Here is a 17,228-nt window from a genome sequence, read left to right as displayed (position 1 = left end):
GCAACCCAGACATCAAATGAGAAAAATGGGTAGGAGTTACAAGGAGGAAGATTTCAGCACAACAGGAAGGATTTTCTAACAATAAGATTGATCAGCACTGGGATGGGTTGCCAAGAAAGAACAGAAACTTTGCTGGAAAGTTTCCAGTGCTGAGACACTACATCATGCTGTTTCTGGATGTATTTTATGGATTTATGTCTATCCTTCCTGTATCCCACTTACCCCACCTCCAAGAAAAGGCATTTCATAGGAACTACAAAAACCAAAAAGGCTTATGAAATAAGATGATAAATAATAGCATTGAACATGGGAAGACAGATGAGTTTTGAAAGGAAAATATTTTGTCAATGGTAAGCATCACCAAGCAGCAGCCTCATCTCTTTCTGTCCTTGAACAAGTGATGTCATGCTCTGACCCTCACTTTCCTCATCCATGAAATGGGGAGGGCAACAGTTCCTCCTTCATGGAGTGGTTACAAGGAGTAAATAAAATGTGCATGTACCATTCTTGGCACAGGGCCTAGCACTTGGCTGCAGCTCAATAAATAATGCCTAAATTTTGTTACTGTCTTAGGTCATTTTCTTTGCAAATAACAGAAACCAGCTCCAGCTGCTCAAGCAGAAAGGGATTTTGTTGACTTAGAAACAAGAAACTCCGTAATTAGGTCTAGCATCAAGCATGTGGTTCCCCATCAGACGCATGCTCTCTTCCTTGCTGTCTCTCAGCCTCGTGTCCCTCCAAGCAGTGGCAAAAAACAAAAAACTGGAAGCCCAAATCCTTATCATTAAAGCCCCAAAGGAAGGGGTGGGGTGTTCCCCCCAACTCCTCACATTAGAATATATGAAACAGTCTGATTGGCTCATTTGAGTCCCCTGCCCAGCTGTGAACCAATCATGTGCCCAGAAGGATGGAATGCTGTGATTGGATGCCTGGGTGATTTGGTTCCTCCAACCTCACCAGGATCTTGGAGTCTGGAGCCCAATCTTAGTGAATCCTGTCTCCTAGCAACAGACCTGTGCCTGCCCATCCCCATAGCATCTGTCTTGCCCCAGGCTGCAATCTAGAGGGTGGAACGACTCAGCCAATAGGCTCTTCCTAATGAAGATAATTGTATATTTATAGGCAGAAGTGTTCAGTGCTCAGTGTTTGAGAGTAGGCGGAGACATCAAATGCCCACCAGTTCTCTGATAATCCCAATCTTACCTCTCACCTCATTACTAACATCCTCTTTTCACTCAGGACAGAGAATTCAGCTCTGGCAATCTCACAAAATTGAGCAAGTGCTAGGCTCTGCTTTAAGAAGGAGTGTATAGAGGGAGCTTGTGCCTGTCTTGGAAGACTTTGCTGAAGGCTTCATGACAGCATCCACATATCCCAGCGTCCTGATATTTTCCTCCAAAGCTACTTAAGCCAGAGTCTCGGGAGACACAAGGTTAGCGTGCCAAGAGAAAATAGGCAACAATTTAATCAGCTATTTTTCTTCCACATAACAGAGCTCTGCTTTCCTGAGGATGCCTCTTCCATGATGCTGCCACATACATCCGGGGAGGCTGTGCACTGCACAAATCTTGAAGCCCTGTTCACTTTATAATGAAGATATGTGTATGTGGTGGCCATGACCCTCTACCTCACCTTGGCTCAATTTCAAATTTTAAGCTATTTCCTTCAATACTTTAACCTTTCGAGGAGCTAATTTTAAATTAGTCAAGACTGTCATGGATGCAAGGGACAGAATCCCACTAGCTCAAATACCCAGGAAATTTGTTGGCTCCTGGTATTGGAAAGACAGAGCTTCTGGCTTCAGGTGTGGCTATATCCAGGAGCTCAACCACTATAGTCAGGGTTGTCTCTCCAACTCTCACCTCTGCATCCTGGTATAGACTGGCTTCAGTCTGCAGACTGTTCTTCCAGACAACCGGGGAAGGTGGCTGCAGGCTGAATGAGGCCCTATGTATGGCTCATGATCCCAGAGGAAGAATGAGACCCTCCAGCATCATGGCTTCATCCCAGACCTCATTATTGTTCAGGGGGCGGGGTTCTCTGATTGGTAAGTTTAGATCTCATGGTGCTGGGGGCTGTGTTAGACACAGGTCCATCTGGAGTAGTGAAGGGGGCTCCACAGAGGGAAGACAAGGTGCTGACAGAGATACTGGGCAGACAGAAACGACAGCTGTCATTACAAGTATTATTTGTAATGGGATCAGCCAGGAGGCGGCAGGATGAGGAACCAGCGGCATAATCCAATTGCGATCTCAAGTCTCTCAGCTGAGAGCTTTTCCACAGAGAGGTGGCAAGCAGGTCCCAGGCCAGAAGTCCAGCACAGATCTAGAAGGTTCGGGAAGGAAGAGCAAAGACTCCTGGAGGCCTCATTTGCTTGAGGCTGCATTCAAGGTTAGGTGGTTTGAAAACTCACCAGCCAAAGACCATTGGACACTAAACTGTAGTCAAAAAAAAAAATTTTTTTTTTTGCTTGCTCCAGCAAGGAAGACCCCACAGGGGGAAGAGTCACTGGGGGACAGGAGGGCATCTTATTAGATTCCGGCTTGAGCTGGGTAGTTTTAAGGAGAGTTGAGGCGAGTACAAGCAACCCTAGCCTAGTGCTGGCAGAAAGTAGGGGGCAGGTCTGTGACGGGGTATTGGTGCTTTTTATCTCAGAGGTGGGAGGATGGACCCGGGGCTGTCATTGGGAAGAAGCAGCAGTCATCATCAGAGAAGGATGTGTATTCATTTTTGTGGCTGCAAACTGTCCTTGTCTCTATCTCGGCTCAGACGCGGTCACAGAGTGGCCTTGTGTGATGATTGTTTATATTCTGTGACCGTTGTTTATGTTCAGTGAAGAACATCCCGGCCCAGCTGCCAGCTGCGGGGGCTGCGTTTCACTCCCTCTTGACAGGGATCTGTGTCTCCAGGTAAAGTTCGCCCAGAGTGCTTCCCAGGCCTGGCCCTGGCCTCTCCAGAGGGAGTACCAGGCACGGGGAGTCTGCTGGCGACAGCACTGCGCCACTGGGTAGGAGGAGGGAAACATTCGGTGTCCCCAGCTCTTTTCCTTGGAGGAGGAGTCTTATGGGGAAACAAAGGCTGGACTGAGCAAAGATACACAAGTCTGAAAATTCTGAGTCTTGGCTTTGCCGAAGTGCACTGCCAATCTGCAAGAGAGAGATAGAACGTTTGGTGTTTCTGGAACAGAGATGGAGTCAGAGACATGGGAGGGAGGCAGAGACGAGGGGAGAGAGAGGAAACCGGACAAGGCAGAGACAGAAGGACAGAGGCAGAAAAGGGACAGGAAGAGAGGCAAAGATTGAAACGGAGGGAAACACACAGAGGGATAAAGGGACAGACAGAGAGAGGCAGGGGCGCAGAGGGACGGAGAGGGGCTGAGAGAGTCGCAGAGCAGGAGAGGCCGCGGCGGGGACAGCGCGGGCGGCGCGCGGCGCAGACAAAGGCGCGGCAACGCGGCCAGGTGGCCGGGCCGGGACAAAGGCTAGCCCGGGGGGCGGGGGCAGCGATGGCGACGGCCGAGGCGGGCGCGGGCGAACTACAAGTCCCAGCAGCTCCCGCTGCGGCCCGCGGCCGGCCCCTCTCGCTCCCCGGGAGCGCCTGGCGGGGCCGCTGGGCCGAGGGGGCCGCCGGCGGGGCTGGCGGGCGGGGGGCTTCCTGCGGGCCCCGGGGGCGCCGGCGGGCGCGGCGGGCCGGGCAGGGGCGAGGGGCGCCGGGTGAGTGTCCCCGCGAGCGGGCCGGGCGGGCGGGGGCCGCGATGGGGGGCGGGCGGGCGGGGATACCCCCGCGGCGCGGGGCGCGGCCCGGAGCGACCTCGGTCCATACCCCCTCGCCCCGCGCTGCGCCCGCCCCGGCCCAGGAGAGCGGGGCCGCGGGAGCAATGCGGGGCGCCGCGCGACCCGCGGGCCTAGCGCGCCCGTTCCGCCTCTGCGGAACCAGGGGAGGGCCCGGCCCGAGCTGGGCGCCGTCCATCGGGAGGTATGGGGGGCATCCCTCAGCTGGGCGGGCGGGAGTTCAGGAGCCCCCTCCCCTGGAGGCGATCCGGGCCCCCGCCCCGCCAGGAACCCAGGAAGGGCCCCAGGTATTGTTCTCCCCACTCTCCAGCCTGGGGTCGGGAGTTCAGGAGGCTCTTCCTCAAAAGGGGCATCCAGGGGTTCCCTCTGACCCCCAGGATCCCAGGTCTTGTTCCCCTCACTATCCAGTCTTGGAGTCTAGAGTCATGGAAGCCCCTTACCCATGAGGTGATCCAGGCATCCACCTTCCCCCCAGAAATTCAGGAAGGACCCCAGTTATTTCTCCTCCTGGCTTCCAGCTCAGAGATGGAAATTCAGGAGCCAATTTAAGGGACCCTCTGTCCCCCAACCCCTGGGAAATCCAGTAGGGGAGCCAACATCACCCCACCACCCTTCAAAGTGGGATCTGGGTTGAGGAGGTGATCTAGGAACTCAGCCCTCTCTGTTTGCATCCCCCTACCCGGCTCTGGGGTTGTGGCTCAGGATGTCCCCCTCCCCAGAAGGAAAGCCAGAAGTCCCCCTGCCTCCCAGGAACAGATCTGTTGTTTGCCCCCCAACCCCCTGCCAGTGTCTAGCCAGGGGGTGAGTAGCTCTAGACATCACCCCACTACAGGGAATTCTCCGCCTGCTCCCCAGAAGGGATCCCAGCTATTGTTTGTCCATCCCCCTCCCTACCACCAGCCATGGAGCTGGAATTCAGGATCTAGAATTCTCCCACAAAGGTACCAAAGTCTCCTGACACCCATCCCCATCTACCTCAGCCATGGGGTCAATCATCCAGGAATACTCTCTTCCTAGGAGATGGCCCAGGTGTCCCCCCAGTAACCCAAGAGAAGCCAGAGGTACTTTTTGCCGACCTTCCAGTTAGGAGTCAGAATTCAGACTCTTCTATCTAATTGGGCAAACATGTATATGGACACCTGTCCTTACCCTCCTGGCTAATGAGTCCATGGGTCTCCCTGCTTCCTCCAGAGGTCCCACGTATTACATCATCATCCTCACTCTAGTTGTAGAACTCAGCGGTCAGCGTCTTCCATCTAAGACAGAACCCAGGTGTTTGGACACTTAGTCCTATCGCAGAACTGTGAGGCTCGGGATTCAGGTTGTCTCCTCCCTGGGAAGCGAGCCAAGGTCTCCCTCCCTCCCCCAGTCACCCAGGAGGAGGACCAGATGTTGTTTGCCCCCCTCCCCCCCAGATCGAGGCTTCAGAGGTCAGGATGTTTCCACTCTAGGAAGTGAGCCAGAGGTCACCCTCCCTACCAGGGACCCCCAAATATGTCACCCTCAACCATGGGATTCAGGCCATGTACTTAGTGACAAGCACAGGATCCCAGATACCCACGCTCTTCCCATGAAAGGGCCATGGTCCAGGGGACAGGCATCCAGGACTCTCTCTCCTCCACAGGACCCAAGCTTCCCAGGAGAGGAGGAACCCAGGATGGAGAGAGGGGCAGAGCCATGGAGCTGGGTACTGGGGACCTCTAGTGCTGGGTCCCATGACTTCCATCCAGGTGTGGGGCTGAGTAAGGAGGGGCCCCTCATGTCCCATTAGGGTCCCTCTTCTCCCTGCCCTGGTAGGGGCAAATGGAAAGTCTCCCTCAGTACAAGACAAGAGAAGAAATCATGTGTGTGTCCTGGAGTGGGATCTGGGGCGTGGCCTGGTCCCCTCTCCCTTCCCTGCCCAGGCTCCAAAAGAACCCCTATTCCGCGAACCTACCTCCACCCACCCTCTGTCCTCATCCTGCAGACCCTGCTCCCGAAGCGGCTGGCACTTCCACACCAGGGATGCGGCGCTCCGTCCTGGTCAGGAACCCAGGCCACAAAGGACTGAGGCCCTCTTACGAAGAGCTTGACTCCGACTCAGAAGACCTAGACCCCAACCCAGAAGAGCTAGACCCAGTTTCTGAAAAGCCAGAGCCTGACCCGGAAGACCTCAACACTGTCTCTGAAGATGTGGACCCCAGCTATGAAGATCTGGAGCCTGTCTCCGAGGATCTGGACCCGGATGTGGAAGCTCCGAGCTCCATCTCGGGGACCCGTGACTTGGATCCCCAAGATCTTGACCCCATGTCTTCAAGTTTTGACGACCCAGACGTCATCGGCCCCGTTCCCCTGGTTCTTGACCCTGACAGCGACACCCTCAGTCCGGCTGCTGCTCCAGACCTGGATCCCCTCTCGTCCGACCTCACTGCCACCCCCGAGGTCCTGGCCACCAGCCCAGCGGTGCTCCCCGCACCTGCCAGCCCTCCCCGGCCCTTCTCCTGCCCCGATTGCGGGCGAGCCTTCCGCCGCAGCTCGGGGCTGAGCCAGCACCGCCGCACCCACAGTGGCGAGAAGCCGTACCGCTGCCCCGACTGCGGCAAGTCGTTCAGCCACGGCGCCACGCTGGCCCAGCACCGCGGCATCCACACGGGCGCACGGCCCTACCAGTGCGCGGCGTGCGGCAAGGCCTTCGGCTGGCGCTCCACGCTGCTGAAGCACCGCAGCAGCCACAGCGGCGAGAAGCCGCACCACTGCCCGGTGTGCGGCAAAGCCTTCGGGCACGGCTCGCTGCTGGCGCAGCACCTGCGCACGCACGGCGGCCCGCGGCCCCACAAGTGCCCGGTGTGCGCCAAGGGCTTCGGGCAGGGATCGGCGCTCCTGAAGCACCTGCGCACGCACACGGGCGAGCGGCCCTACCCGTGCCCGCAGTGCGGCAAGGCCTTTGGCCAGAGCTCGGCGCTGCTACAGCACCAGCGCACGCACACGGCTGAGCGCCCGTACCGCTGTCCCCACTGCGGCAAGGCCTTCGGCCAGAGCTCCAACCTGCAGCACCACCTGCGCATCCACACGGGCGAGCGGCCCTACGCCTGTCCCCATTGCTCCAAGGCCTTTGGGCAGAGCTCGGCGCTCCTGCAGCATCTGCATGTGCATTCGGGCGAGCGCCCCTACCGCTGCCAGCTCTGCGGCAAGGCGTTCGGCCAAGCCTCCAGCCTCACCAAGCACAAGCGGGTGCATGAGGGCGCGGCCGCTGCCGCGGCTGCAGCTGCGGCTGCTGCCGCCGGCCTGGGCCTCAGCCCTGCTTCCATGTTGAGGCCGGGGCAGGTCTCCCTCCTGGGTCCTGATGCAGTCTCTGTGCTTGGCTCTGGCCTGAGCCTCAGCCCGGGCCCCAGCTCTGGCCTTGGCCCTGACCCTGGCTCTGTACTGGGCTCCCTCCCCAATCCCAACCCCCAAACCATCCCTGGCTCTAGATCTACCCCCACCCCTGATTCTGTCAAATCTTCTGACCCTGAGCCTGGGCACGAAACCAATTCTGACCTTGCGGCCAGCCCTGACCACGGATCTGGTCCCAGCCCCGACCCGGATACTGTGCCCAGCCCTGACCCCAACTCTGAGTCCCACCCTGAGCCTGGCTCTCCCACCCGTGACACCGTCAGCCCAGTCCTCCCTACTGGCGATAGTCCCAAGTGGGTGCAGGAGCAAGGGGCACTGCTGGGACCGGATGGCTGACGGGCAGGCTGGCACCCACAGGGGCCTGGGAAACTTGTGTGTTGTGCAGTTAGTAAAATCCTCCCACTGCCTCCTGGCTCTGTGTCGTGGTTCTCCTGTTGCTCTTTTTTCTCCAATGCACAGCCTCTTCCTCGGGAGATGGGAAGGTATGGCCTGAGCCAGACATCCCTCTGGAACCTCAGTGTCCTCGCTTCCCCCATGACCTCCTCCAGACTTGCCAGCTTCCCCGACTGGGTCTCACTCCAGTCCATTCCAGCAGTCACCACTCTCTGCTCCCCTAGACCTGGTCACCCCAGTCAAGGACAGACTCACCCTGCAGGTGGTCTAAGCAGAATCCTTTTCTTTTGGACTTGGCTTTTCCATGAATGTTGGAACGTCTGGCATGTTGACAGTCTAGTGGGCTGATAATGGAGGCTGAAACGAAACCATGTGGGCTGCCCTGCCCCATCTGCTCCCCTAACTTACCCCTAGCCCTTCAAATCCCACATTATAGGTACCCCATGGGACAAAGGAGGTGGCTCATTTATGCATTCAGCAAACATCTGTTGATGGCTTAGTCTCAGCAGGGAGCAAGGTAAGCATGGCCTTGGCCTTCATGGAGTTCAGAAACATTTGTGGGGAGGGTCTACCTCAGTGGTAGAGCACATGCTAAGCACGCACAAGGTCCTGGCTTCAATTTCCAGTACCTCCATTAAAAAATAAAATTAAACAAATAAACAAACAAACCTAATTACCCTTCCCCCCAAAATTAAAAAAAAAATTTAAAAAGTAATTACAGAGTATGGTACATTCAAGAAGAAGTAAAACAAGACTTCTAATTTAGACAGGGGACAGCTTTCCCGAGAAAGGGCTTTATAAGTCCCTATAACCAATAATTTAATCATCAGTACTGTTTGCCCAGAACTGTGTTATGGTCTTGCATTTTCTCATTTAATTCTCTCAACAGTCCCATGAGGAAGGTAATTATGACTGAGCATCCCATTTTGCACAGGAGGAAACTGAGGCACATAGCATTCAAAGGATGTTTTGGAAGACACAGAAGTGATTGGGAGCATCTAGATTTAAACCCCAATTTTCTGCACTCCAAAGACTGTATTGTTAATGTTTATGCTCTAGGGTAAGAAAATGCAAAGGCCCTGGGGCCACTGAGAGATGCGTTAGGGGAGGAGGTGAGGGGGAGGCCTGAACAGAAGGCCTTAGTAGACTGAAGTAGGGAGTTTGCTTGTCATCCCAGAGAAATGGGAAGCCTCTGGTAGGTTCTGACAGAGAACTGATGTGAATTATGTTTTGAAAACACTTCTGGCTGCTGGGTGGAGAGTGGGATGGGGTTGGGGGAACCAGGCATGGAAGCCTGAGCTCAGGGAGGTTGTTGCAGTGGTCCAGGCCAGGAATGTTGGGGGACGCCAGGCTGATAGCCATAGGAGTGAGGAAAAGCGTTCCTACTTGGGAGATAATTAGGAAATGAAGTAGAATTTGATGATAGTTCAGATGAGACGCAGAAGCGGAAGGGGTTGAGAAGGGGTTGAGAGTAACACAGGGTTTCTGGGAGGATGGAGCCAGCAGATAGAATTTGAGATACAATGTAGGATCATCACCTGATCCCCCAGAGGGTAAGGAGTCAAGTACTGGACATAGAAGTCAAGAGGTTGGTACTGGACGCGGGCATGACAGAGCCATGACCGAGCCAGGCCTACGTTGGCGCGCTCACAGCCTGCCCATCCCCCAGCAAATTCCCACCTGTCGGCACTAGGACCTCGCGACCGCCTGGGCGCTGCAAGTGGCCAGTTGAGGCACGCATGCGCGCTGCTCCGGCAGGGGTCGTCGTGGCGCAGGGGGCGGGACCGGATCCCGTCACCTGGCTCTCGGGCCGCCCTGGTCACATGACTGGGGCGCGAGTCAGCTGATACGGGAGGGTTTGAAGCTGCACCGCGAGGGAGAGAGGCCGCAGTGACAGCGGTGGGCGTTCGGACCCCGGCTGCCCCGCAGCGCCCGCCGGCGTCCGGCGCTCCCCGCCCCGGCATGGCAGGCCCCGTAGGCCCGCGCGGCTCAGGTGAGGGCGCGGGCGGCCCCGCGGGTCCCCGAACGCTGGCGGCGGTCGGCCGGCCGGCTTTTCCGACCTGGGGCGGCGGAGCTCCCGATTTCCCTTTCGTCAACTCCCGTGCTGACCTCCCCGCTTCTCCGTGGCGGCCATATGGGCAGACAGCTCCTAGAACCTGGGCGGCAGGTGGGCACCAGCTTCTCCGATCTCAGAGTGGCGGGACTCCAGACTGCCCTTCCTGAACTCAGGCCCTGCTCAGAGTACCTCGTCTCAGGGAGCTGGCGGGACGCCAGCTTCTCCGACTTGCGGCGGCGAGGGTCCCAAGATTTGCATTCTGAGCGTGAATTCGGATTGCTTAGCTTTGCTGGAACTCAGACAGCAGGCCCCAAGCTTCTCTACCCCTCACGTGTGACTCCCAGGCCCTTCTTCCCCAAACCAGGAGGCAAACGTCAGCTTCTCTAAACTCAGGGGGAGTGCTGGAGGAACTGAGTCCTTGAACCCAGGCGCCTAACTCAATTTCAGATCTCCACACCCAGCTCAACCTTCCTGAACTCAGTCGCTTCCTGCAGGGGAGCCTGGAGGAAGACACTGTGTTGATCTTCCCTTCTTAAGCCAACTGGAGACACCTGAAAGGTGTCCTGGCTGGTGGAGTCTGGGGTGGGTTAGCTTGGGAGGTGGTCCAGCCTCCAGTTTCCCATCTGACTGTCTGGTAAGCAACCACTACAGCATCTGAGCTCCAGAGGGACCAGCCAAGAGCTGGCCCTTCCTGCAGGACAGGTTCTGACAGTGCCCACATTCATCCTGGTGGCTGTTCCAGGCAGGGGACCAGCCAGGCCCTGGAAAGAAGCAGGGTTCTCCCAGTGGAGGTGTGTGTGTGTGTCAGGGACAGTTCTGGACTGCTGTGATCAGCTTTGACCCCAGCAGTTGCTGAAAACTTGGACCTCCCTCTTAGGCTGGTCGAAATGGAAGGGAGTAAGCAATGCTTAGAATAGCCTCTATTCACTGTGGAATTATTGAGATTCAGAGACTCAGTGCTTTGTAAGTATCAAGTCCTCAGCGTCCTGGTGAGAGATTTTATTGTCCCATTTTGCAGAGGAGGAAGCTGAGGCTCAGGGTGGCTGAGTGCCCTGTAGCAGGGTCAGGAATCAACTCAGGCCCTTTTAAGTAACTTGTAACTTCTGAGCAGCACTGCTGCACGTATCCATACAACGCTGCAGATTTTCTAGTTTTCCTTAGATCTCTCAGATCTCTCTTGACTGGAGGATAGGACCTGCCTCCCCAGTTGGCAGGTGAACCTGCCTAGGCCTGGTCCCCACTGCCCTCTCCCATCCCACAGAGACAGAGCGCCTCCTGACCCCCAGCCCTGGGTATGGGACCCGGGCGGAGGCTTCTCCGGCCCCTACCACCCCTCCGGAAGAGGAGGACCTCCGCCGCCGTCTCAAGTACTTTTTCATGAGTCCTTGTGACAAATTTCGGGCCAAGGGCCGTAAGCCCTTCAAGCTCATGCTGCAAGTGGTGAAGATCTTGGTGGTCACTGTGCAGGTGAGACCCTTAGGGGCCCCAGCAGGATGGTCCTTGTGGCCGCTGTTTTCTTTGAAAGAGAGTCTTGGAGCCGGAGCCTAGTCCTGACTCCACAGCAGTGTACTGATAATGACAGTGACACTGATCAATCAGGAAGACCTCTGAGATCTGTATGGGAGCAGCTCATTTTAACCTCACAGATGCCCTCTGAGGTCCTGGCAACTGCTGTCGCCCCATTTTATAGATGGGACATCTGAGATCGAGAGAGTTTAAGGGACTCATCCAAAGTCACACAGCAACTGAGCACTGGGAGCTGGCCCTTGGACCCTGGCGGTCTGATGCTGTGCTGACTCCCCAAGGGAACTGATTCAGTGGCTGAAGTGATAGTTGTCCCTCCTTCCCTTGCCAGGCCCTGCGCTGGGTTCTCAGGACTCCAATATGAATCAGACCCAGCCCCTGCCGTAAGGAGCTCTGGTCTAGTGCTGTGGCTTCGGGCGTGTTACCACGCTTATTTCCCCTTGGTAACATGGCCCAATAGTGGCACTTACCCTGGAAGTTTGGGTTTAGCACAGAACCCAACATCCAGTAAACATGGAATGAATGTTAGCTGTTGCTGGGAGTTATATATGCAGCCACTGTGTGCAGCACCTTGGGGATGTAAGGTGTGCATGCCTTTACGGGGTGGGCCCTCTCCTCTTCCTCTACTTGTGCACCATGGGAGGCCCCATCCCAGCCATACCAGTCCTCCTTGTCCCTCCCACCAGCTCATCCTGTTTGGACTCAGCAACCAGCTGGCAGTGACCTTCCGGGAGGAGAACACCATTGCCTTCCGGCACCTCTTCCTGCTGGGCTACTCGGACGGGGTGGACGATACCTTTGCAGCCTACACGCGGGAGCAGCTCTACCAGGCCATCTTCCATGCCGTGAACCAGGTGCGGGTGGCCAGGAGCAAGTGGGCGTGGGTGGGCCCATGGGGGAGAGCGGCCAGGGCTGATGGACCCTCCCCTTCTTGGCCCACAGTACCTGATGCTCCCCGATGTGTCACTGGGCCAGTACGCCTATGTGCGGGGCGGGGGCGGCCCCTGGGCCAACGGCTCAGCCCTGGCCCTCTGCCAGCGGTACTACCGCTGGGGCCACGTGGACCCAGCCAATGACACCTTTGACATCGACCCGATGGTCATCACTGGTGAGTAGGCAGGGTAGGGCTCAGCTGTTGGGAGCCCCGGCTGCTGGGACTCAAATCCCAGTCTGCCTCCTGCTCATCTGGGAGGTGGGGTTCTCGTGATCGTTAATAACTTGATGATTAGTAGAACGCTTGGCAAACAGAAAGAGCTATTATGTTTCAATGTCATTAATTCACTAAACATTTGGGAGCCCACTGAATGCCAGGCACTGGGGTACGTGTAGCTAATGAGACAGACTGGGGACTCAGGGGAGACAGCAGGAGCAAACAGCAAATATTCAACTACAAACAGGGAAGTGATGTAGGGAAGGGGGCTGTCGGGGACTCTGGGGAGACCTGCTTGTGCCTCCCCCACCCCCAGTGTCCCTTCCCTGACTCCCTGTCCTCAGACTGTATCCGGGTGGACCCCCCTGAGAGACCCCCTGTGCCCCCCAGTGATGATCTCTCCCACTCGGATGGCATCACCAGTTACAAGAACCTCACGCTCAAATTCCACAAGTACTGCCTAATGAAGGGGGCTGTCTCAGGGCTGGGCCGAGGGTGGGGGAGGCAGGACTCCAGGCATCCTGGGGTTGGGGGGTAGTTCCCCATAGCCACTTCCCCCCAGGCGGAGGATGCCTGCCATGTGACACTTCCTCTGCCAGCTGCAGAGTCAGCGTGGGGCAGGAGCGCTGGCCCCGGGGGGCGAGAGGGACAGGCAGAGCCCCCTCCCCCTCACCCAAGCCTCCCCCCCAGGCTGATCAACGTCACCATCCACTTCCAGCTAAAGACCATTAACCTCCAGAGCCTGATCAACAATGAAATCCCAGACTGCTACACCTTCAGCATCCTGGTGAGCCCACGGTGCCTGAGGTGTGCCAGTGATGGGGTTGGCAGGTGGGGGGAGACATAGGGCTCCTGGGCTCTGAAGCTAGGGACCCTTGGCCATGGGCAGCATGGGAGTGATAGGGGAAGCTGGGGCTAGAGAGACCATCTATCGTCTGGGAGCCGGGTCTACCAAGGTTTACCCTCCCCCTCCTGTCCTGCCACATCCCTGCAGATCACATTTGACAATAAGGCACACAGTGGGCGTATCCCCATCAGCCTGGAGACCCAGGCCCACATCCAGGAGTGTAAGCACCCCAGCGTCTTTGGCCACGGTGAGCCCCTGAGCCCCAGACCAGCACGGACCAAGCTCCCTACTCACCCAGAGAAACTCATGAACCCGCTGACCAGCCAAAACCAGCCCCTTAGCCACCTAGGCCTGGCCCAGCTGCCTTACCCACCACAGCCTAGCCCTTGGCCCCCTCCCCACAGGAGACAACAGCTTCCGGCTCCTGTTTGACGTGGTGGTGATCCTCACCTGCGCCTTCTCCTTCCTGCTCTGTGCCCGTTCGCTGCTCCGAGGGTTCCTGCTGCAGAACGTGAGAGCCGCCCCCTGCCCCGCCGGGCTCTGGGAAGGTCAGGGCCTCAGTGACGAGCATCCTGTGCCTGGATCAGTCCCCACCCCGCCCGCCTCTTCCTGCAGGAGTTTGTCAGGTTCATGAGGCGGCAGCGGGGCCGGGTCATCAGCCTGTGGGAGCGGCTGGAGTTTGTCAATGGCTGGTACATCCTGCTGGTCACCAGCGATGTGCTCACCATCTCCGGCACCATCATGAAGATTGGCATCGAAGCCAAGGTGGGTCCTGCCCACATCCTGCCCGGAGCCCCATCATCTCCTCCCGGAGACCGTGGTCCCCTTCTCCCCCATCCCTGCTGATGCCTGCGCGGGGCCACATCCCCAGGGAAGGGCCAGGCCTGATGGGGGTGACACTGCTCCTGCCCCTAGAACCTCGCAAGCTACGACGTCTGCAGCATCCTCCTGGGCACCTCAACGCTGCTCGTCTGGGTCGGCGTCATCCGCTACCTGACCTTCTTCCATAAGTACAATGTAAGCCTCAGACGCACAGCCAGGGCCTCTGAGACGCACGGCCACCTCTCCCTTAATTCCAACCCACAGCCCCAGATCAGTTCACTCACAGATGACAGTCACCAGCCCCTGCAGAGGACCTGCCATGAGCCTCTTCCCCATACCTGGCCACCCCAGGCAGACCTGTCACTGTGCCCCAGGCAGGGGCACAAGCCTGCTCGTTCATACCCACCCCACTGGGTCCAGCCGTGGGGCCCCCTCAGCTCCAGCTGGCCCCTTCTTAGCTCCCCTCGCTTCTGTGGTCACCCCAGTGTGCCCTTGGGCAGGCCCTGCCTTCTTTGTCCCATCTCACGCCCACCTGGGTTGTGGCCATGCCCTCACGGCTGTCCCCTACTTGCTGCCCACAGATCCTCATTGCCACACTGCGAGTGGCCCTGCCCAGCGTCATGCGCTTCTGCTGCTGCGTGGCTGTCATCTACCTGGGCTATTGCTTCTGTGGCTGGATCGTGTTAGGTCCCTACCACGTGAAGGTAGGGGTTGGCCAGGACCAGGGGGTGGTGCTTGTGACCCAGTCCCTGGCACCCCTTTTCACTTTAAGCCCTCTGACTCCTGGTTTATGTGTTGTTGACCTGGTGACACTGAATGACCTATCTCGACCTGTGGTATCTTACCAGCAGGTCAGCAACAGTTCTGCCCACTGTCCCCTCTGACCCCTGGTAATCCTGCCCTTGACCCTGTGACCTTGTCATTATTCAGTGACACCCCCCCAGGTGGCCCCGTCGTGCCTGCTGGTCCTCTGTCCACCGTCCCCTCTGACAGCCATGCCCTCAGCCCCCTGTGACCCCATAACTCCCTGTCCCCGGCAGTTCCGCTCGCTGTCCATGGTGTCAGAGTGCCTGTTCTCGCTTATCAACGGGGATGACATGTTTGTGACCTTCGCGGCGATGCAGGCGCAGCAGGGCCGCAGCAGCCTGGTCTGGCTGTTCTCCCAGCTCTACCTGTACTCCTTCATCAGCCTCTTCATCTACATGGTGCTCAGCCTCTTCATCGCGCTTATCACCGGGGCCTACGACACCATCAAGGTCAGCCGCTGGCCCGTGCGCCCCCTCCCGGCCAGCCTCCCCATGGACCAACCTGCCCACACACACACAGGCCCCGACTGGGGCTCCAAGCCCTTGCAGTTGCATTGGGAGGACATGGTGGGGTGAGGAGAGGACACAGGAAGAGAATGAGGGAAACTCCACGTAGCCAAAGGAGAGGGCGACTCAGAATCAGGGGCCAGGGAGGGTTCCTGCGTCTGCTTTGACCAACGGGGAGACCAAGTCACAGAGTTTCAGGGATTTGCCAAAGGTCAGCTTCTACGCAAGCAGTGAAGTCTGGCTTAGCCCAGGACTATCTGATTCCAAAAGCCCTGCTTCCAGCCACTCTGTTCTGTGGGGGCTGTTTGGGTCTGGGGAATGGTGGTGGTCCTGCAGGTTGTGGGGGTCAGAGCAGAACATGGGGTGGCAGGTAGACAGAATCTTTTGGCAAACATAGTTGAGGACCTATCCCATGCCAAACCTTGTGCTGGGTGCTGGGCATCCTGGAAAGCAGGTGTACATGGTCTGTCCAAGCCCACTGCGCAGGCAGTCTGGTGCACAAACGGAAGTATGATGACCGACCAACGACGGGTGTAATGGAAGTATGGAAAGTTACAGAGGACCCCTGCTTTAGACTGGTATTGAGGTGAGCCCAGGAAAGTTTCTAGAATGTGCTGTCCAGTACTGATGTCTAGCCACATGTCACTATTTGAATTTTGACTTTAACTAAAATGAAATATAATTCTAAATTCGGTTCCTCAGTCATACCATGCACATGGCAAGTGCCCAAAAGCCAGTGTAGCTAGTAGCTACCAGATATGGACAGCAGAGAGATCAAACATTTCCATCATCTCAGAAAGTTCTGGATTGGTGAGACAGGAACCCCAAGAGAGAGGGAGCACCAGGAGAAGGTGCCAAAGCAAAAACCTAGAACCAAAAAGGATTTGGAGAAGAGAGAGCGGCCCCATGAGGTTGAGAGGGGTGAAGGCTCAGCTGAAAGCTAGAACGTTCACTCCAGGTGGCAATGCAGGTGTGCACCCCGCTGGGCCCGGGCATGGATACAGCCATCCCACAGGCATGCTTCTGTCACTGAGGAGGCCTGGCGGTCCTACTCTAGCACTGAAAAATCACACACGTGTGTCAGCCTTGGGTGTACAAGCTTAGACCTTGCTCCCACTGTGTGTACTCAAGTCAGTAGATGGTTGTCAAGCATCCAGATTGTGTCAGGCAAGGCTCCAGGCGCTGGAGCCACAGCAGAGGGCAGCAACTGACCGAGATGCAGAGTATGCACACATTCAGTGGTCAAGGATCGTCTCCGTGTGAAGCGAACCGTGAGGAACAACAGGTGGAGGGCACGGCAAGTCAGAGGCCCACAGGTGGGAGCCTGGTTGGTCCTCGAGGAACAGCAAGGAGATGCAGATGGCTGGAGGTGGGGGGGAGGGGAGGGCACAGCTCAAGGGCTTTGGGAGGCCGAGGCCACTTTCATGTCGGTGGCTGGGCATCTCTCCCCAGCACCCGGGCGGAGCGGGCGCCGAGGAGAGCGAGCTCCAGGCCTACATCGCGCAGTGCCAGGACAGCCCCACCTCGGGCAAATTCCGCCGCGGGAGCGGCTCCGCCTGCAGCCTCCTCTGCTGCTGCGGCAGGTTCGGTTCGAGGCCGGGTTGGAGATTGGCTGGGGGAAGGGAAGCGGGCCGGAGGGAACTGATGCCTTCTGCCTCCGCTGACACTGCCCTTCCTCCAGGGACGCCTCGGAGGAGGATTCGCTGCTAGTGAATTGACTCGGACCTGGATAGCCACCGGACGTCAGCCTCCGGACTACGGAGACCCATGCTTATTTATTTTTAGGGTTTGCTTTGAAAGACCGGCTCCCTGCTGCGCCCTGTGCGGGCCTGGGCCAGTCGGGTTGGACACGAGTGGGACAGGGGTAGGGTGGGTGTTAAATAAACGGGAAAATAAATGTGTTCTCATTTCTAGCGGGAGGGGTAGTCCCTGCGCCAACTGGCTTTCGGTCCCTTTAAAG

The 17,228-nt window shown here is 57.4% G+C and overlaps 2 protein-coding genes across 4 annotated transcripts; both read left to right on the top strand.

The window, feature by feature from the left end:
• Positions 1-3,533: 3,533 nt before the first annotated feature.
• Positions 3,534-7,575, top strand: ZNF358 (zinc finger protein 358). 3 transcript variants are annotated; one of them, XM_072947820.1, is made up of 3 exons: positions 3,534-3,713; positions 5,416-5,478; positions 5,758-7,575. In XM_072947820.1, the coding sequence occupies exons 2-3, from the start codon at positions 5,469-5,471 to the stop codon at positions 7,497-7,499; spliced, it is 1,752 nt and encodes a 583-aa protein (XP_072803921.1). In that variant the 5' UTR covers positions 3,534-3,713; positions 5,416-5,468; the 3' UTR covers positions 7,500-7,575. The 3 variants fall into 3 exon arrangements, with proteins under 3 accessions (XP_072803921.1, XP_072803922.1, XP_072803923.1); XM_072947822.1 differs by having other exon boundaries at positions 3,586-3,713; positions 5,416-5,521; XM_072947821.1 differs by lacking the exon at positions 5,416-5,478 and having other exon boundaries at positions 3,548-3,713.
• Positions 7,576-9,330: 1,755 nt separating this feature from the next.
• MCOLN1 (mucolipin TRP cation channel 1) lies at positions 9,331-17,175 on the top strand. Its single transcript, XM_072947818.1, has 14 exons — positions 9,331-9,549; positions 10,874-11,079; positions 11,823-11,990; positions 12,079-12,244; positions 12,631-12,739; positions 12,977-13,073; positions 13,281-13,380; positions 13,538-13,644; positions 13,749-13,898; positions 14,049-14,150; positions 14,537-14,659; positions 14,996-15,211; positions 16,721-16,851; positions 16,950-17,175. Exons 1-14 carry the CDS (start codon positions 9,519-9,521, stop codon positions 16,984-16,986), a joined length of 1,743 nt encoding a protein of 580 aa, XP_072803919.1. The 5' UTR covers positions 9,331-9,518; the 3' UTR covers positions 16,987-17,175.
• The last annotated feature ends 53 nt before the right edge of the window (positions 17,176-17,228 follow it).

Source organism: Vicugna pacos, chromosome 22, assembly GCF_048564905.1.
Source record: "Vicugna pacos chromosome 22, VicPac4, whole genome shotgun sequence".
Taxonomy (NCBI): domain Eukaryota; kingdom Metazoa; phylum Chordata; class Mammalia; order Artiodactyla; family Camelidae; genus Vicugna; species Vicugna pacos.
This window is presented reverse-complemented; position numbering and strand designations above follow the sequence as displayed.

Excerpts from the sequence above, each read along its gene's own strand:
- MCOLN1 (XM_072947818.1), top strand. The coding sequence starts at position 9,519 with ATGGCAGGCCCCGTAGGCCCGCGCGGCTCAG. Across the intron at positions 11,991-12,078 it reads TCTTCCATGCCGTGAACCAG|TACCTGATGCTCCCCGATGT; the intron begins GTGCGGGTGGCC and ends CTTGGCCCACAG. Across the intron at positions 12,740-12,976 it reads CTCACGCTCAAATTCCACAA|GCTGATCAACGTCACCATCC; the intron begins GTACTGCCTAAT and ends CCTCCCCCCCAG.
- ZNF358 (XM_072947822.1), top strand. The coding sequence starts at position 5,449 with ATGGAGAGAGGGGCAGAGCCATGGAGCTGGGTACTGGGGACCTCTAGT. Across the intron at positions 5,522-5,757 it reads GTCCCATGACTTCCATCCAG|ACCCTGCTCCCGAAGCGGCT; the intron begins GTGTGGGGCTGA and ends CTCATCCTGCAG.